Here is a 20,805-nt window from a genome sequence, read left to right on the forward strand (position 1 = left end):
AGCCAGCAGCGGTGGCCCAGGTGGATTTCCTGTGGGCCTGGGTCTCATTACTGGAGCGGCCACACTGAGCCAGCACTGCCCCCACCGTCCCCCAACCTCCGCAGCCCAGTCAAAGGGGCTATTGTGGGCTCATGGGCTGCTGCTGAACACGGTGGCTGCTGAATAAATGTTTTCCTTGCAAAGCCAAACCTGGCCTCATTGGCCAGCAGAGTGTGGGTGGGACCTAAATAAAGGAGGCTGGTGTGACCCCTCCCAGAAAAGGCACTTGGAGTGTCCCACCAGATCCGGGGCTGGGGGATGGAGGCAAGGCCAGGGGCTGAGTCAGGGAGCCAAGCCAAGGTGCAGCCCCTACCCAGGGTGATCCGATGGCGCCAGGCCAGGACCAGGGATGGATGTGGAGAAATGCCAGCCCCCCATTGCTGGGTCCTTGCCGCTACAGGTCCTGTGCCACATTAGCTTACACACCTTCCCTTTTCATACCCAACAACCTGTTTACAGGGAGACAGGCGGGGAGAGATGAGATAGAAGCTTGCTCAGAGCAGGCAGGGATGGGTCCCAACACCCAACACCCACTCCCTGGCCCAGGAGGGCATTTGAGCCATAGGAGGAAGGCTTCGGTCTCTAGGAGAGGGGTGGGGCTACTGTATGCAAAAGCTACTCAGGCGAGGAGGGGGCACCCAATCTCCAAGGAACATGCTAGATGTGGGACTTGTGGACAAAAAAAGGGCCACATACTAAAACCGACAAACTCAGAGGAGGCCTGCATGGTGGGCCCTGCAAACTCAGAAACCGAAAGTAACCACATAGGATGGTCTCAACATAAAAATTCCTAGCCAAAAGCCAAGCATGACAATTACATCCTGTCTTTTTGCATCTTAGATAACATACTTTTGAAATGTCAGAGTACTCTCCTTTTCCAGATCCCTCAAGGTGTACCCATGGCACCAGAGCAGAGACCACAGAACCCCTCATTGTTATCTTGTTCCCTGAATACCATCTCTATGTGCTGTAAATGTTAACTATCCTACCCACCAATGTAAAAGAAGTGTGGCTTTCCATTTACTCTTTATCCAGTCTCAGAGATATCCCTGCTTTGCTTTCTCCAGCCTCCCTAGTTTACCACCAATTGAATCCATGTAATCCCTTACTTCTCCCTTGATTGTAATGTATAAAATAAGCTGTAAAACTGCCATTCTCCACAGCATTTTCTCAATCTGTTGAGATTTTGCTTCCCAGCAGTTGTCAGTTTAGCTCAAAAAACTCATAAAAATTCTCTACAGGTTTGGAGGTTTCTTAGCCAACAGAACTCATGCCTCTGGCCAATGTCTGGGCTATGAGTTGGGGGTCTGGCCAAAAGTGGACACATCGCAAGAAGCAAACCCAATCCCAGCCTCCACCATGTACAGGCTTGCTGCTAGAGTGATCTCTACAGAGGACCCACCTCTCTGGCTTCAGATGCCTCTTCAGCAATGTGGGGGAAAAATTCCCTACCCACCTGTGGCTCATTCAGCTGACCATTCACCTACCCTAGAAGCACCAAAACTGAGATAGGTTGTGTTTCTGTGTCTCCTGGATAGAGCACAAGCTGCTCCTTCAGCACCAGGCCCTATTAGAGCCCCGGCCCCCCTCCATCCTCCACTGAGCAGGGGCCTGGCACCCAGGAAGTGTGAGATATCTATCTGTGGAACTGCCGCCTGAGTCTGGCTTTGCAGATAGGTCCTCAGTGTCCTGCTTTTCCCACCATGACACATCTCCTCTTAGTGAGTGCATTCCACAAATGACAGGGATGACATAGAGGAAGGCATAGGTGGGGGCTGAAATAGAGATCCCTGGGAGGGTGGGGCCCTGGGTTTCCCCTGAGAGAGGCAGGGGAGGGCTGTGTGCTTGACCCCGGGTCCCCTCTAGCTCTTATAAGAACACACACTGTTCTGCCTAAATTAAGATGGAAAATATGTAAACACAGAAGAAATCGAGGGGTTGCAGTGGAGGTCTATGGCTGTGCCCACCGGTATACTTCTCTTCTTTAATCTAGTTCATTCAGCATCTCCCACACCCCAGGGGGCCAGTGCAGGGCTCTGGCTTCCAGGGAGCCTGGGGGCAGGGGACCTGCCACCTCTCTGGCCAGCCTGGAGGCTGGCATTCATCCCTGTCATCCACCAAATTTGTAGAGGACTGGAGAGTCCCCACTCCTCTGCCAAGGGTGTAGGCCCTGTGTCGAGACAGGGGCCACGACTGGGGGATGGAGGAGGGAGGACCCTGGCCTGGCTGGCCCATCTGGGAGTGATTTGAGAAATTCCAGGCCTCACTGGCCCTACAAGGCTATTCTTAACTGCTGTAATTACAGGGTCAGCTTTGGCCAGTGGTACTGTGGGGTCTGGGCATCAGTTAACTCCTCCAGGAGCCATGCTGGGGCTGGGTGGGTGGAGAACCCATCGCAGGCCACGGATGGAGTCTGAAAGGCAGGAAGCAGTAGGTGGGGAGCATTTGATGGTTAGTGCTGGGTCCCTTTTCCAGGTTGACCAGCTCCTTCCCTCTGCAGAAGGGCCCTGTAGGGAAGGAGCTGTCTGGCCTGGGGAGGCATAAAGGACAATATACCAGCACAGCATCTGCGCCTGGGAAGGGAGTGCTGGATGTGGAGCCAGGAGGCCAGAGAGCTCCAATTCCTCCAATGCAGGGAGTTCCTAGTGACTACCCTGAATTCCCAGGGCCCAGAGCAGGCAGAAGCCTCATACTTCATTGTAATTCTGAGGAAGGCACTAGAGCTCCCCCGGCCTCACCTTCTTCATTTGCAAAATGTACCTCGCCAGCTCCCCAGCCTCTCCCTGAGCTGTGAGAGAGAATGGGAGTGGAAGGTCATTGCGACCCAGACCTTTTCATCTTCTCTGGGCACTCAGACGGGGGACAGCCTGGCAGTTCTTATGGCACTTAAGCTTTCCCCACCCCAAGTCTTTGCTGCTCCTAGGACTTGGAGAGGTCATAGCTCCCTATGTGCCTCAGTTTCTCCAGTTATGAAACAGAAGAGGACGTGGCTGAAAGGATATCCAAGGACCAAGGCCCTTTCCTTGCTCTGACCTTTGTAGGCCCTTGCCTGGTGGTGCTGAGGGTCCCAGCAATTCTCTCTGAAGAGTCATACCTGAGCAGGGCTAAGGCTATGAAATGGGGGCCAGGTCCCCGCCTCCTCCTGTCCCAGCTAGGCCAGTCCCCCACTCTCCCAAGCCTCTTTCCCTCAGCTGGGACATGGCGTCCACATGGACCGAAGGGACAGGTCACTTCTCAGCACTTACTATGTGCCTCCTAATGCCCGAGCAGCAGGATCCTGGGTCATCTCTGCACAGAGCTGGCTTAGCCCAGAAACCCATGGGCCCTGTCACAAATCCTCCTACACACTTCCATATAGGATGGAAAGATGACATGCATTTGCATACCATGCTGCCTGGGCACCCCCAAGGACAAGCAGGGATGGGCATGTGGCCAGGGCTGAGGAGGCCTCATAGAGCCCATAAGTTCAAGGCCTGCACCTCCCCCTGCTACTTGCACCTCCGAACCTGCCAGCCCATTTGTCCCCATATCACCCCACATCCACCCTGAGTGCACCTTGCTATCATAGCTTCAGTTCTCCTCAGCCCTCAGCCCCACCAAAACACCCACAGCAAAATTAAGTGCATTCTCGAGCTGGCCACCCATACACCCGCCGGGTCACAGTCCCCTCCTCAAATGCCAAAATACACCAACCTGCCCCATGACCAAATGGCCACATGGGAGGGTTCAGCTGGGCTAATCCACCTACTCTGGGCTGCTTCACACCCCCTACTGGTGAAGCTCCAGGGGGCTCCTCAAGCAGAGGCAGGTCTGTTCAGCTCTAGCACTCCAGACCGCTCCAGTGAGGAGCCACCTCTCTGACAGGATCTGAGCCAGGAAAAGCCCTTCTGGCTCGATTGGGTCCCTGTATTCTGCAGATGGCCCTGCCACGGCGCATCAGGGGTACTTAGCAGTGGTGCCCGTTCACAAGTCTGGAATCAAGACATCATCTGAGCCCTTGTCCCATTTCACCCCCAGACCATCCCAACATGCTAGTTGCTCCTACCCAGGTGAGGTGTCCAGGGTGAGGGAGGTGAGGGCGCTGGAGAAGTGCCGAGTGTCCCACAGCTTCACTTCATGTTCACGCATCTATGAGGAGGGGGCAGAGAGAGGCTCAGGGGGTTCAGAGGGCCCGTCTGTCAGCCCCCCAGGCTCCCCAGGAACCTAGTGCCCAAAGGCACAGCCTGGCACAGGGGCACTTGTCCCAGAACAGAGCTTAGAAAGCACTGTGGTGGGGAAGCATGCCAGGAAGGGAGATTTTGGGTTTTCATGTCCTGCCCCTTTGAGAACCCTAGGTGACAAGGGACAAGGGGCGTTTCCCTCCATGGACTCTGATCCCTGGGTGGGAGGGGGGTGTACTACAGTTCCCAAGGTCAGGCTTAGCTATTGCAAATGGAATCTGCCAGTTTTCAGCAGCAGTTGATCCCCTGGGGCTCTGAGACCCGGCTGCACTCAGGGCCGGCTGCACTCAGAGCCGTATATGGACAGGCCTGGAGCTAGCCTGCAGCCCCCACCTCCCAGAGGGCCTCATCCCTACTCTTTTGGTATGGGTCCCTGCTCACCTTCAAAGAGCCCTACCTGGTTGAATCCAGTGGACACAAGGTGCTCCTGGGTGCCTGTCCACGCCAGCCGGCCATCCTTGCTATTCTCGTGGGCCTGTGTGCTCTGTAGGAGGCAGGGGACATAGCTAAGACACCTCAGGGCCACTTGCCTGGGAGCTGGCTGCAGATGGGGAGGCCTCATGTTACTACAAGATGGACCTCAGCTGAAGGCAGTGCTGTACCCAGAGGGCTGACCTAGATGCCCAGCTTGGGCTCAGTCTCCTTCCTTGTAAGGAAATTGTCAGACTCTCTTGCTCACTACCAGGCCGCCCTTCCTACAGTGACTGAGGGTGGTAGCATGTCATTACCCCTGTAGGTGTCCTGGAGGCAACACTCAGCTGCTGGTCACCATCCCCTGGCTCTGAGGATCTGTGTGCTCTCTCAGAATTTCATTTTTCTCACTTGTGCATGGGGCTCATATTGCCCCGACTGCCTACTTCCCAGGGCTGTTGAAAGGATCAACTGAGCCTATATGTGAGAGAAATGGGCCTGCTGCAAAGAGCTGTGCAAATCAAGGGATTACTAGAATTACTGCTGCCTCCTGATGTTGCCAGAGGGCTGGGGAGAAGGCCTGATGCCAAGCTCTGGGGAACGTCCTTGGAGAGGGCAGAGCTTGCCCTCTCTTGGCCCTCCCATGGTGCTGGAACTGCCAGCTGGAAGGCTTCCTGGGACCCAGGGAGGAGAGGCAAGTTCATACCACAGGCGACCATGTCCCCTGGGCCCAGGCAGGGGGAGTCCAGGCGGCCAGAGGAAATGCAAACAGCTCCCTCCCAGTCACCCTGGCCTCTAGAGCCTGAGACAAAAGACCCTGTTACCAAAAATAGTTCACCCTAAACTGTGGCCAGCTTCCTCCAAGCTTCCCACGATCTCCTTGGGAATGAATGAGGGAGGGAGGCAGCCTGTGAAGAGCTGGCCCAGCGCCCCCTCCCCAGCCCACAGAGGCAGACCCCTGCGTGGGAGACCATCAGAAAGAGTTCAATGTCGTTCAGGGGGCTTTTCTCATTGCTTACTTCCCATCCAGCCACAGCCAACACAGGAAGTCAGGACTAGAGCCTGAGAACTAGGAACCCGCACCCCTCTCTCCACTCAAGAGGGGCTGTGGGGTCAGGGTGAGGGTCAGCCCCACCCCCAACATCCCAGAGTAGGTCAGAAGTGTCACATGGGCTCTCACCCTCTCAACAGTGTGTAAATACCCACTATGTAAGCAGCAAACCAGATGGCTCATAAGGCAGCTGAGCACCATTCGTTCATTCAAGACATTTGAGGCCTCCCAAGGGCCAGGCATTGTGCTAGGAGCTGATGGTGGGGCTAAACAGATCTCAGATGGAGGGTCACATACTAGGGTGAAGCAGGGCTGCTCATTCATTTGTTTTTTTCAATACAGGCATTTGAGCTGCACACTATGCTAGGTGCTGGGGACACAGTGAACAGAAAAGGTTTCCAAACTGATAGAATATACAAGCCAGGACGCAGATGCCAACCAAATAGAAATAACTATGTCATCACATGTTATTACAAATGCCATAAAGGGGTAAAGTGGAGGTTAAGGGCACAAGCTTTGGAGTCAGACCGCCTGAGTGAAAACCCTGCTCTGCCACTGAAGACTTCATCTCAGTATGAGATACTCAGCATCTTGGTGCCTCAGTTTCCTTATCTGTAAAAAGAGCACCAAGGTGGGACCTACTCTGGAGGGCAGTTTAGAGGAAATGTTAACAGTGGTAAAATGTGTTCAGGGTCTAATGTGCTTTTTTTTAAAGCACAATAATAGAATAAAATAAGAGTATAATTGAAAGAAGTAGATATAATGTAACTTTTGACTTAAGATGTGAAGGATCAGCAGGTATGAGCCAGGCCAGGAGTGTGGGATGGAGGAAGGCCTAGGAGAGCAAAGGGTCGGGGCTGGGGGGGTGGCGGGAGGTGAGGGAGAAGAGGGAACATCAAGCCTACAGGGCAAGTGAGCAGCAATGTAGTTTTTTATTAAGGGGCACAGGTTGGGGTTAGAACATACCTCTGCCTATATCTCCCACCAGAGGCCCAGAGATGGGAAGCCATCTGCCCCAAGTCACCCAACAAGGCAGCTGTTGGCTATCTGGGCCTCCTGCCTGCTGTGGGCTGAGCCCATGGTTATTGTTCTATCTGTGCAAGAGGAACCTGATGTGAGGACAGGTGAGGAGACAGAGCTACAGCTAGAAGGAGGTAGCAGAGCCGGGGCCAGAAGAAGCCCAGGGTCCAGATGCGCCCTGAACACCTCAGGTTTCCAATAAATGTCCTTGAACGAGCTCACATTGGGGGAAACACGTCTCTGAGCCCAGGCAGTTGGGACAGGGTGGGTGGTGTGGGCTGGTTGAGTCCTGCTTGCCCTGCATCTCTACTTGCACCTTCTGGTCTCCAGACCAAGAAAAAAAGGCAGGTAAGAGCTTAGGCTGAGCCCAGTGTGCCCATTGGGTGCATACCCAGCTCAGTCTTCCCTGGGCCCAGAGGAAGCCCCACAGATGGAAAAGAGATGGCCACTGACCCCCTCCCCTCTCCTGTATCTCCAGATCAAAGGAGTGACTTTCATTTTCAGAAATGGCCAGTTCTTCTTTGCTGACCTCAGTGGGACTCAGGGAGGAGGTACCCTCTCTCTAGAACCCCAGATTCTCCTTTTTCTGGGGCAGCAGAGAAGCTGCAGCTGGGACTCAGGCATCCTGCTAATCCTGCTAACCCAAACCAGCCCTGTCAAAGGAAGCAGCTGGTGGTAATCCCAAATCCACAGGCCAGGCCTTGGGGGTTTCCCTCTTACAACAGCCTCTGACACAGTCCTCCTTGTAGAGAAGCCCTCCAGTACCTCCTACGTCTCACCAACATCTGACACCGTAAAAGAACAGGAGGAGCTGAGACCAGGCAGTGCCTGTCCAATACACGGGCACCAGGAGCAGGTATATAGCATTCCAGCTGCAGTGCAACCAAATCCCCCTCTGTTGCCATAGCAACACTTCCTGTGTCGGGCAGGGTAGCTAGAGGAGCTGACCTGAGCTCTTTCCTCAGATGAGGGGAGCTTCTCCAGTGGAAAGATACCCAACCTATCCACCCATGCTCCTCCTAGGTTAGGCTCAGTGCTGGGCTCCAAATGCTTGCCCTCATCCCCAGGCCTGTCCAACACATGGCGGTGGTCAGAAGGGAGATCCATCTGCCCACACCAGAGGTCAGAGGGCTCGTCCCAGGCCCTCTCCTACCCGACAGGGTACTGAAACCTCACAACTCCCTGGACACCCCCCTCAGCTGTGGGCTGATACTTCCCTGGGTGTCAGGGCCTTGGACACCCCCACCTGGAATCTGGCACAGGGAAGGGGCAGCAGAGGGGCCTATGGGCTCTCAGACCAAGGCTGCCTCTGCTACTCAGCTGTGTGACCTTGGGGCAGAAACGATCAAAGGGCAGATTTTATAGATAATAATAATAAATGATCATAAATGCAATGTGAAAACAAAATAGAGGGCATGAATAGGAGGGAGCTGCCCAAGCATCCCCTGCTCCGGGCTCAGGTCATCAGAGACAGGGTCCAAAAAAGCTGGCAGAGGGAGGACTCCCCAGGCCTCCCCACCCAGCCTCCAGGCTGTGGGGACGGCCACTCCAGCACGGAGGGCAGAGGCGGGACTGAAGGCAACACCTCCTTCCTTGATCTCTCTTCCCCGAACAATGCTCCTCTCAAGTGGGGAAGGAGGATCTCAGGAGAAGGTGCACCCAGAAGGCCTATCCCTGGAGCTGGCCCCTCGGCTCACACCAACCCTGGCCGCCAGCGGCGGTTTTCCTAATAGAAGCCAGGTGTGGGCCAGATGCCCAGGGCGGAAGTGGGGGGGCAGGGCCATTCACAAGCTGCATTCCAGGCCCACTGCCCCCACATCAGCACAGGCACTGTCCTAGCAGCAGGGAAGGGGTGGGAGCCACCCACGCTCTTCCCAGGTCTCTTCACCCAGAATCCCCTTTAGGGGGGTCTCCCACCAAAACCAGATCTTCTCCCTCCCTCTTCTAGAAACTCAGAGCCCCTTGGATGACAGCCACTGCATCTCTACTTCAGCACCATTACCATCCCCTCCTTGCTGGAGAAGGATGAGGAGGAGACGAAGAGGAAGAGAAGGGAGAGGGGAAGGGAAAGGGAGAAAACAGGCCAGGGGAGATGGCAATGCCTAGTTGGGCAGAAATGGCAATGCCCTGCACTGACACCCAAGACCTTGGGTAGAAGAGGGCAACCTGAGAAAGCTGAGGGAACAGGGCCTCAGTCTCCCTCCTTCAAGCTGAGCCTAGGACCCTCTTTCCAGGCAAAGCCTTGGAAATTAGCCACAGAAAGCTACAGTGAAGCTCACTGCTCACACTCACACTGATCTAAGACTCACACTTAGCTATTCCCACCAGCCTTGGGAAGCACGGCCTGGTGGTGGGAAGTGCTAAAACCACTTCTGCCCAGCTTGGTTCGCCTGTCAGAATGGGGCCTCATTTTTGTCTTCCCCCAAACTGGCCTGTCTGGGGCAAAAAGTTACAATTGGCCGTGAGGAGGACTGCGAGGGCACATGTATGCAATGTGGGAAGTGGGGTGGGGCGACAGGGCCCCAATTACTGCTGGTTGGGTTTAAGCTGATGGATTAACCTTGACTACTCCAGGAGGGAAAAAATTCTAGAAATGGAGATGAGGGCATCTATGATGGGACTGGGGTTTTGCTGGGGAGCTCCCCCCCTGAGCTGGCCGCAGGGCCATGAATTTCACCTTCCTCAGGGAAAGAGACTCCTCAGCTTCTAGAAAAATCTTTTTTTTAATGTTTATCTGTTCATCTCTAAAAAATCTTTTTATAAAAAGATTTTATTTATTCATTTTTAGAGAGAGGGGAAGGGAGGGAGAAAGAGAGGGAGAGAAACATCAATGTGTGGTTGCCTCTCACACACCCCCTACTGGCGACTTGGCCTGCAACCCAGGCATGTGATCTAACTGGGAATTGAACTGGTGACCCTTTGGTTTGCAGGCTGGTGCTCAGTCCACTGAGCCACACCAGCCAGGGCTAAAAAATCTTTTTTAAAATGTAAATCTGCCCGTTTCTGCTTAAAACTCTCCAATGGCTCCCCATAGCACAGGTGACAGGCCCACCACCATGGGCCCTGCCTCTCCTCTGTGGCCCTCACTCCTAGAACAAGCTCGTCCCACCTCTGGCTGGCTGTGTTTGTCCCCTCTGCACCACTCAGGCCTCAGCTCCAAGCCATTTCCTCAGGGAAGTACTAAACTGCTCCAGCAAGAGAAGCCTCCAGCAAGTACCCTATGTGTGCCTCATTCACCACAGAACATTCCATGCCTGGAACCAAGCTGCTGTCAGATGAATAAATGACTCCAAAGTGGCTCAATGCCAGAGCATGAACCCAGGGCCCAGCCTTCCTACTTGGAACTCATAGGGCCACATGCACCCTATGAGTGCATGACCACAGACAAAACCAAACATGCTCAGTGTCTATGTCCTGCAGATCTGGCAGGCCCCGAACACAGCCCACACCCTGGGCCCAGACTAGGGGTCTGACAGCTGTGAGACTGGAGGGGTGCAAAAGGTGGGACTGTGTCTTTTGGTTCCTCTGCGGCTAGCCTCTGCTGACCATGCCAGGAAAGGTGGGTGGGGATGGGGGGGTCTCAAAAAAGGAGAGGAAGTTGGAATCTCAAATTAGCTTCCTAAAGCCACGGGACGCCTCCATTGAAGGCCTGTGGGCAGCCTGGCTGTGCCCTATCCTGTGATCAAAGTGGGACCCTCCCAGGACCCAGAATATGCTTCCCAGAAAGAGCTGTAGCCCACCCTTAGGTGACCTCCACACACCCACTGGGCCTTTGCCAGGGGCACAGGGTGTGGCAGAATCTGTCTGCCAGGAGGTTGAGCCTGCCCCTGCCTGCACCTGTTGGAGCCACTGGGGCCTCAACTGAGCCTGGCTGCCCACACAACTCACCTGGGAGGCCTCAGGCTTCGCTCTGGGGTCGAAGATCCTCAGCTGCTTATCCTGTAAAAGCAGAGAGGATGCAAGAAGAGTGAAATTAGAGTGGGCTAGGTCCCTGGGAGCCAGTCTGTCTCCCCAAACCCACGGTTTCGATGGTTCTACCTCTCACTATACAGGGCTGGTATCCAGCATCAGGAGACCCCCCTCCCCAGACTGGTTCCTCCTTCTCACCACAGGGGGAAGACCCCTTTTCCTGCCCTCGTCACTCACAAAAGAGAACTCACTGACAAGAGTTCACATTTCCTAAGTACCTACAATGTATCAGGCATGTTATATACAGAATCTCTTCCCATCTTTCCAGCCACCTTATGAAGCAGTACTATCACCATGACCCCATCTCAGATGGCGAAACTGAAGCCCAGAACCAAACTCTAGGCTACCGGCTGCTACATGTGTTCAACCATGTGCTTGGCCCAGCCCAGAGGGGCTCACAGGACAATGTCATCTCTATACTTAAAAAACCTGGTGGTGTGCCCTGGCTGGTGTGGCTCAATGGACTGGGTGCTGGCCTGCAAACCAAAAGTCGCTGGTTCGATTCCCAGTCAGGGCATGTGCCTGTGTTGCAGGCCAGGTCCCCAGTTGGGGGTATATGAGAGGCAGCAGATCAATGTATCTCTCATACATCAATGTTTCTCTCCCTCTCTTTCCCCCTCCCTTCCCCTCTCTCTAAAATTGAATAAATCTTTAAAAAAAACCAAACACCTAATGTCTAACTAGGATGATGAGTTTACACATCTTAGCCATCGCTCGGCACAACTCCTGAGGTGGCAATGGGAAGACACGAAAAAGAAAAACATGAGATGCCTATACCTTTACAAGGCCTTTATATCTGTATGTGTGTGAGTACACAAACTTACGTGCATAAAGAACTGAGAGAGAGGGAGGACAGAATCTGCATCCACTATTAACAGGCTTGGCCATGATAAATTCTTTCTTTATCCTCCCTCCCTCCCTTCCTATAATCCTTATTAAATTTTTCCCCTCCCTTCCTATAATCCTTATTGTATTTTTTTTCCATTGCCACTTAGTCTCCTTATAATCCCCTTGGCCATAATAAATTCTTAAGTGTTAAAAGAAAAATGCAGGACAACATGGCATAGAGCAATCCTACTGTGGTAAAAAATAAACAAAAAATCCATTATTTTTCTAACCATGTTTTTGTACGTTTTGCAAGTCTGCTGAGCAAGGAAAAAGGTGCTGACCAGCACAAGCCATGTGTTGAAGCTGGGTACCAGGGCTGGGGGAAGTTGGGGTTGGTTAGCTTTTCCTTTTCACATCTTAGAATGCCTCTACTTTGTTTTAATCAGTCATGGATTTCTATTTTCATAATTTGAAAAACAATAAACCTGCAGTGAACAACTGAAATTTGAAATTAAAAACATAATACTATTTACAATAGCACCAAAAATTTTTAAATACTTAGCTATCAATTTAACAAAATATGTACAGGATCTATATGAGGAATACTACAAAACTCTCATGAAAGAAACCAAAGAATTAAATAAATGGAGAGAGAGGCAATCCATCCATGCTCACAGACAGGAAGACTCACTATTATCAAGCTGTCAGTACTTCCCAACTTGACTACACATTCAATGACCTCCCAATGAAAAAATCTAGCAAGTTATTTTGTGAATATTGAGGAACTGATTCTAAATTTTATATTGACAGGCAAAAGACTCACAGTAGTCAACTCAATATTAAAGGAGAAGAGCAAAGTTGGAGAACTAATGTTACCTGAATTTACTCTAAAACAACAGTCATCAAGACAATGTGGTGCTGGCATAAGAATACATGAATAGACCTCCCCATACAGTCAAATGATTTTTGACAAAGGAGCAAAGGCAATGCAATGCAGGAAAGAAAAACTTTTCAACAAATAGTACTAGAACAACTGGACATACACATGGAAAAAAAAATAAATCTAGACACAGACTTTATACCTTTCACAAAAATTAACTTAAAATAGATCACAGACCTAAATGTAAAGGCAAACTTATAAAACCTCTACAAGATAAGATAGGAGGAAATCTAAATGACGCTGAGTTTGGCAATGACTGTTTACTACAATGCCAAAAGTATAATCTATGAAAGAAAAATCAGTAAGTTGGATTTCATTAAAATCAAACACTTGGGTCAGGATGGCAGCACAGGTAAACACGGCTTGCTTCCTCACACAACCACATCAATATTACAACTAAAATATAGAACAGCCATCACCTAGAACCGTCAGAAATCAAGTTGAATGGAAGTCTGACAACTACGGAATTAAAGAAAACACATCCATCCAGATGGTAGGAGTGACAGAGATGCAGAATGGGCTGGTCCCATGTCCACGTGTGGTGGGTCAAAATTTGGGAGGGATACCTCGAGAACAAGCAGTCCCAGCCCCACACTAGACTCCCAGCCCAGGGTTCCAGTGCCAGGAAGGTAAGCCCCCATAACTTCTGGCTGGCTGCAATAAACCAGCAAAGATTGAGTCAGTGGAAGAAACTTCTGGAATTCCAAGCAGTTCCTCTTAGAGAACCTACACATGGACTTACTTAGACTTACTCCCGCTGGGCTCCAGCAGCAGGGAAGCAGCTTGCAAGGCACCAGTGGCATATAGGGAGAAAGTGAAGTGTCCGGTATCAAGGTCAGCCTTCTCCCAGACAGAAAGGAGGACCATTGTCCCCTTTCTGAACCCTCCCCTCACAGAGCCAGAGAGCCCACAGGCAGGTGCCATATCTGAGACTCCATCAACCTATCTAACACTGTTTGCCCCACTCTGGAGATCCCCAGAGACTCCATCCCACCCAACTTAAGGGGCCCCCCCAAGCTGCTTTTTTATATGAATGGCTGGCCTTGGCTCATGCTTCACAACTTCCTAAATCCTCTCAAACAAGCAACAGCTGGCCTCAGTGAGCCACCCCTCCGCCCCCCGCCAGCCCAGCCTAGATTCATAGCTTGGCTTAACCTGGGAATCTCCTAGCCCAGCACAAGTAGCACCCATCTCAGATTGCTCTATAGATCAGGCAGGGTGCCCCAGCAAAACACAGGTGGGGGCTGACTTTGGCCTAACCTTCCCGGGGAAACTCCAGGGCCAGCACACCCAGTGGAGTTTAAGGCCATGTAGGCCATGTAGGAGCGCCATCACCCTGCCCTTGCACAGCTGAACATCCACAGGGGGTGGCAGTTGGTGGTCAGCTAACTGGCCTGGGTAAATCCCTCCCATTGACCTGCCAACAGAAAGTGAGGATCAACTACAAGAGAAGGGTGTACTTTGAGTATCCAGCTAAGTGATAGAAGACCCAACAGGACACCTACTATATTAGGCCATGCTACCAAGACAGGGAATAGCAGCAGCTCTATCTAATACATTGAAACAAATACAGGAAAGCTAACAAAATGAAGAGACAAAGGAACATGCCCAAATGAAAGAACAGATCAAAACTCCAGAAAAAGAACTAAACAAAATGGAGATAAGCAATCTATCAGATGCTGAGCTCAAAACATTGGCTATAAAGATGCTCAAGGAACTTAGTGAGTATCTCAACATCATAAAAAAGATCCAGTCAGAAGCAAAGGATACACTTAAAATAGAAAAAAATTTATAGGGAAATAACAGTAGAGTGGATGACAAGAATCAAATCAGTGATTTGGAACATAAGGAAGCAAAAAACAACCCATCACAACAATAAGAAGAGAAGAGAATCCAAAAAAACAAGGATAATGTAAGCAGCCTGTGGGACAACTTTAAGCAATCCAACATTTGCATCACAGGAGTGCAGAAGAAGAAGAGAAAGAGCAAGAAATTGGAAATCTATTTGAAAAACTAGTGAAAGAAAACTGTCCTAATTTGGTGAAGGAAACAGACATGCAGTCCAGGAAGCGTAGAGTGTCCCAAACAAGATAGATGCAAAGAGGCCCATTCCAAGACACATCGTAATTAAAACGCCAAAGGTTAAAGATAAAGAGAGAATCTTAAAAGCAGCAAGAGAAAAGCAGTTAGTTACGTACAGAGGAATTCCCATAAGACTATCAGTTGATTTATCAAAAGAAACTCTGCAGCCTAGTAGGGGCTGGTAAGAAATATTCAAAGTCATGAAAAGCAAGGACCTACATCCAAGATTGTTCTACCCAGCAAAGATATCATTTAGAATCAAAAGGCAGATAAAGAGCTTCCCAGACAAGAAAAACTAAAGGAGTTCATCATCACCAAACCATTATTATATGGAAAGTTAAAGAGACTTATTTAATCCCTGGCTGGTCTGACTCAGTGGATTGAGTGCCTGGCCTGCGAGGCGAATGGTTGCCAGTTCGATTCCCAGCCAGCGCACATGCCTGGGTTGAAGGCCGGGTCCCTAGTTGGGGAGGTGGAAAAGGCAACCAATGCATATCTCTCGTACATTGCTGCTTCTCTCCCTCTCTTTCTCCCTCTTGTCCCTCCTCTATAAAACTAAATAGATAAGAGAATCTCTTAAAAAGAAGAGACTTTTTTAAGAAAAAGATCAAAACTATGCACAATTAAATGACAACAAATACATATCTATAAACAGTTGAATCTAAAATACAAACTAAGCAAACAAAAAGAACAGAAATAGAAACATGGGAGCACTGGAGAAATGAGAGAACATTTTGATGCTTGCCAGATGGGAGGGGCTCATGGGAAAATGGGCCAAGAGATCAGAGGATTAAGAAGTACAAATAGGTAGTTACAGAATAGCCATGGGGATGTAAAATACAGTATAGGAAATGGAGTAGCCAAAGAACCTATGCACGACCCATGGACAAGAACAATGGTGTGGGGATTGCCAAAGGGAGTGGGGAGTGCTGGGTGAAGGGGGACAAGAGGGGAAAAATTAGGACAACTGTAATAGCATAATCAATAAAATGTAATTTAAAAAATTAAATTAAATTAAAAGAATCTTCTGCTCTGCAGAAGATACTGTTAAGAAAATGGCCCTGGCTGGTGTGGCTCGGTGGACTGAGTGCCAGCCTGTGAACCAAGGGGTCACCAGTTCAATTCCCAGGCAGGGCACATGCCTGGGTTGCGAGCCAGGTCCCCAGTGGGGTGGCTTGAAAGAGTAAACCACACATTGATGTATCTTTCCTTCTCTTTCTCTCTCCTTTCCCCTCTGTCTAAAAATAAATAAATAAGTAAATCTTTTTTAAAAATTAAAAAAAAAAAAAAGAAAGAAAGACAAGCCACAGACTGGGAGAAAATATTTGCAAAGCACATATCTGAGACAGGACTTGAATGCAAAATATACAAAAAATATTAAAATTCAAAAATAAGACAACAAATAACCCAGATTTTAAAAAAAGGCAAAGCAAAAAATAACAAAAAGGGCAAGGACTTGAACAGGAGACACCTCACCAGAGGAGTTACACAGATGAAAAATGAACATATGAAAAAATGCTTAACACAACATCCCATTAGAGAACTGTAAATTAAAACAATAATGAGCTACCACTACACGCCTACGAGAATGGCTAACATTTAAAAAACTGAAGATACCAAATGCTAACAAAGATGTGGAGCAACGGAAACTCTCATTCATTACTGATGGGAATGCAAAATGGTACAGCCACTTTGGAAGACAGTTAGTTTCTTACAAAGCAAAAAATACTCATGCCATATAATCTAGCAATTGTGCTCTTCAAGTATTTACACAGATGAGTTAAAGTTAAGTCCACATAAATATTTACAGCACTTGAATCATAACTGCAAACTGAAAGCCACCAAGATGTCCCCCAATAGGTGAATGAATAAATACACTGTGGTACATTCACACAATGGATTGTTATTCAGTGATAAAAAGAAATAGCTAAGATCCCCAAACCATAAAACTCCTAGAAGAAAACGGGAAAAGCTTCATGATGTCGGATTTGGTAATGATTTCTTGGATATAACTGCAAAGCACAAGGAATAAAAGCAAATATGGACAAGTGAGACTACATCAGGCTTAACTTTTGTTATTCAAAGAACAGAGCACCATCCCGATATGTCTAGGTTGCAGGTTCAATTCAGGGTCAGGGAACATACAAGAATCAACCAAGAAATCATACAAGAAAATGAATGTGGAAATAAGTGGAACAAATTGATGCTTCTCTCTTCCTCCCTTCCTCTCTCTCTCTTTCTCTCCCCCTCTCCCTCCCTCAGAAAGAAAGAAGAAAAATATAACTTATGGAAAAAAACTTTTGCAATCACATATCTGATAAGGGATTAACATCCAGAATATATAAAAACTCATACAACTCCACAAAAACAAACAAAAAACAATCAAATGACCTTATAAAAAATAAACAAAGGAATTAAACAGATATTTCTTGAAAGATATACAAATAGGCAAGAAGCATATGAAAAGATATTCAACATTCACTAATCTTCAAAGAAATGCTTATCAACACCACAATGAGGTATTACCTCACACCCATTAGGATAACTACTATCAAAAACCCAGAAAACAGTCCTGACCAGTGTGGCTCAGCTGGCTGGGCACTGGCCTGCAAAGTGAAAGGTTAGGGGTCAATTCCCCATGAGGGTGCATACAAGAGGCAACCAACCAATCGATGTTTCCCTCCCTCTTTTTCTCCTTCCCTTTCCCTCTCTCTAAAAATAAATTGTAAAAATCTTAAGAAGATAAGTGTAGGTTGGAATGTGGATAAATTGGCACCTTTGTTTACTGTTGGTGGTAATGTAAAATAGTAAAGCTGCTAGGAAAACAGTGTGGTAGTTCCTCAAAAAATTAAAAATAGCTAAAACATGAAAGCAACCCAAGTACATTGTGGATGGATGGATAAGCAAAATGTGGTATATACAATGAAATATTATTCAGGCTCAAAAAGGAAGAAAATCCAGTCACATGCTACATGGATGAACCTTGAGAACATTATGCTACATAAAATAAGCCAGTAGCAAAAAGGCAACTACTGTGTAATTCCACTCATATGCAGTATCTAAAGTAGTCAAATTCATAGAGACAGAAAATAGAATGGTGGTTGCCAGGGGCTGGGGGAAGGGACAAAAGAAAGTTGTTTAATGGATAGGGTTTCAGTTCTACAGATGAAAAAGTTCTAGAAACCTGTTTCACAACTATGAAAATATACTTAACATTACTGAACTGTATACTAAAAAATGGTTGATAGTAATTTTTTGATATGTGTTTTTTTACCACAATTTTAAAAAATAGCTATCAGTCCACAAAAAGACATGGCAGAACTAAAAGTGCATATTACCAAGTGAAAGAAGCCAATCTATCCCTGGTTGGTATGGCTCAGTGGACTAAGCACCGGACTGTGAAGCAGAGTCACCGGTTCAATTCCTAGTCAGGGCACATGCCTGGGTTGCAGGACAGGTCTCCAGTGGGGCGCACGTGTGAGGCAACCACACATGGATGTTTCTCTCCCTCTCTTTCTCCCTCCCTTCCCCTCTCTCTAAAAATAAATAAATAAAATTTTAAAAGAAAAAAAAAAAAAGGAAGTCAATCTAGAAAGGCTGCACATTGGCTACAACTCTAAGGCATTTAGGAAAAGACAAATCTTACAGAAATAGCAAAAAGATCAGTGGTTGCCAGTGGTTTGGGCACAGGGAGGGAAGGCTATATAGGTGAAGCACAGGGTACTTTTAAGGGTGGTAAAACTAGTCTATATGATGCTGTAATTATGACATCATGCATTTGTCAAAACCCATAAGACATGTATCAGGAATGAACCCTACTGGCTTTAGTTAGGAATAATGTAGCAATATCGGTTTAATTGAAACAAACACACTACACCAGTGCAAGATGGGAAGGGAGTGGGGATGTGGGAACTCTTGGTACTATGTGTGCAATGTTTCTGCGTGCCCCCTGCCTGAATGCCTGGGATGCAGAGAAAGCAAACAGTCTTCACCAAGTGTTGGACTCTGAGATACTTTAGGTGGTCATGGGGAGCTTTGGGGAGGAACTTGGACCTAAGCTGAACCCCAAAGGACAAGTAGAGCTTGCACTAGGAAGGGAAAGGCATTTGAGGAGGCAGAAAAACATGAGCAAAGATGTGGAGACATGAGCTTGCTGGCCTGTGATTCCTTTTGTGGAGATGGCCACAAAAGGAAAGTGGATGGCAGGAGCAGAGCGGCAGCAGGGGAGCACACAGGTGGACGAAGGAGGGGGCCTGCCAGAGACGGCCTCGAAAGCCAGACCTCCCTTGGCAGACCCATCCCAGGCTTTCTTGACACACCTCAGCGGGTTCCCAGGGTTCTTGGGTCACTCCTGGAAAAGCCTCGCCTGCTATAGTTTAGTGAGCACTTGTTATGTGTCCGGGGGACAGGAGGCACAGTCCAATGGTTAGCTCTGAAGCACCACTCCGCTCCACAGCCTTGGGTTCAAGATGCTGTTTTGAGACAGAGATCAGACAGCCAAGAACAGTAAGGGGCAGAGAGGCAGAAAGAATAGTGAGAGAGAGAAAGAGGGAGAGGACAGAGAGAGACAAAGAGAAACACAGAGATAGGAAGGGGATGGAGAGAAAAAGCAGGGACAAAGAGAGAGAAGACAGAGACACAGAGGGGTCAGAGAGAGAGAGAGAGAGGAACAGAGAGGGGACAACTATAGATAGGAAAGACAATAAGGGACAGAGACAGGGCAGGAAGAGATAGAGGATAGTAAGAGACAAAGAGATGCTGGGCAAGAGAGACCCGCTACTGGCAGCAAGGACATAACTCACATCTGAGTGGCAGAGCCACAGTGGAGAGTCAATGGCCTGGATTCAAGCACTAAATCCACCACTCAGGTACTCTGTGACCCGGGCAAATCCAGAGCCCTTGGTAGGATGAGGATGGTGGCAGTGCCTCTCATGGGTCTGAGTAACAGTCTCAGCATGTGACCAGACCCTAAAGGCAGCTTGGTCATCTAACCAGGACTCAGACTGGGCATTAGAGGCTGGTCTGGCATTCATGGGGGTCTACAGGGACGAGACAGAAGAGGTGGTATAGGCTGCAAGGCATGAACTGCTGGGCCTGCAGGAACACGGAGAGCGTGCTTAGTGGAACACAGCAATCTGTGGTGCCAGCGCGCCCCCTAGTGGCCTCCTGGAAGGGCTGGGAGGAGAGTAGGAGCGGACTTTGGTGGGGTTAAATGGAAGCCTTGCAGGGGAATCCTGGGCCCTGGGAGAAAGAACTGCTCCAAGGCAGAATGGGAGTCAGGTCAGGCACCAGGGAGGTTTTCCCCACCATCTGGGAGATGGTGCTGAGAGCAGGGAGGTTTTAATGGGAAGCATCTTCTAGTTTACCCTCCCTCTCTCCCTCCCTCTCTTCCTCCCTCCCTCCCTCCCTCCTTCCCTCTCTTCCTCCCTCCCTCCCTCCCTCCTTCCCTCTATCATTCTTTGCCTGTCTCTCACACTCACCAAGGAAATGCAGGACAGAGAGGGTTTCTCATTGGAGAGGGAGGTCACAGTCCAAAGGATTCTGACAGGCTGGCCCCCCTTCCTGAGATACCTGTTCCCTCCACCTCAGCAAGGGCTCATACCTAAGGACAAGCCCTGACCTCACCGTCCCTTGGAAGTCATGCTCCTCAGCCTTTAGCCTGAGCAATGGCCACTTGACCACCTTGCCCTCAAACAGCAGCTTCCTGGGGGCCAGCAGCCCAGTCTTATTTACCTCTTGATCCCCAAAACTCAAGTGAATGTCTGGAAACTACTGTTTAATGAACCAAGTAGGGGAAAAAAATGAAAAGAGTTGATAAAGACTAGGAAATGGCTAAGTGAAATAAGCCAGTCAGAGAAAGACAAGTACCATATGATTTCACTTATATGTAAAATCTAATGAACAAAATAAATTAACAAACAAAATAGAAACAGATTTAGATACAGAGAACAGACTGACAGCTGTCAGAGCAGAAGGGAGCATGGGGGGCTGGGTGAAAAGATGAAGGGATTAAGCAACAGTATGGTGATTACCAGAGTGAAAGGGAGGTGGGGGAAGGTAGAAGAGGATAAAGGGGGTATAAATGGTGACAGAAGAAGCGACTGACTTATGGTGGTGAACACACAAAATACACAGATGATGTATTATAGAATTGTACATCTGAAACCTATGTGATTTTATTAACCAATGTCACCCAGATAAATTCAATTTTTTAAAAATTTTTTTAAAAAAGACCAGGAAATGGG

At 48.9% G+C, this 20,805-nt stretch overlaps 1 protein-coding gene across 2 annotated transcripts in view; it reads right to left on the minus strand.

The window, feature by feature from the left end:
* CORO7 (coronin 7) overlaps nucleotides 1-20,805 on the minus strand; it is a 58,213-nt gene that overhangs the window by 25,870 nt on the left and 11,538 nt on the right. For both annotated transcript variants that reach the window (XM_054589519.1, XM_054589518.1), the window contains exons 7-9: nucleotides 10,630-10,680; nucleotides 4,657-4,743; nucleotides 4,085-4,167 (exon numbers count right to left, since the gene is read on the minus strand). In XM_054589519.1, coding sequence (XP_054445494.1) covers nucleotides 4,085-4,167; nucleotides 4,657-4,743; nucleotides 10,630-10,680 — 221 coding nt within the window. The remainder of the gene's footprint in view (nucleotides 1-4,084; nucleotides 4,168-4,656; nucleotides 4,744-10,629; nucleotides 10,681-20,805) is intronic.

The sequence above is a fragment of the Pteronotus mesoamericanus genome, unplaced genomic scaffold (genome assembly GCF_021234165.1).
Source record: "Pteronotus mesoamericanus isolate MK-2021 breed Mesoamerican mustached bat unplaced genomic scaffold, CSHL_Meso_final scaffold_167, whole genome shotgun sequence".
Classification (NCBI taxonomy): domain Eukaryota; kingdom Metazoa; phylum Chordata; class Mammalia; order Chiroptera; family Mormoopidae; genus Pteronotus; species Pteronotus mesoamericanus.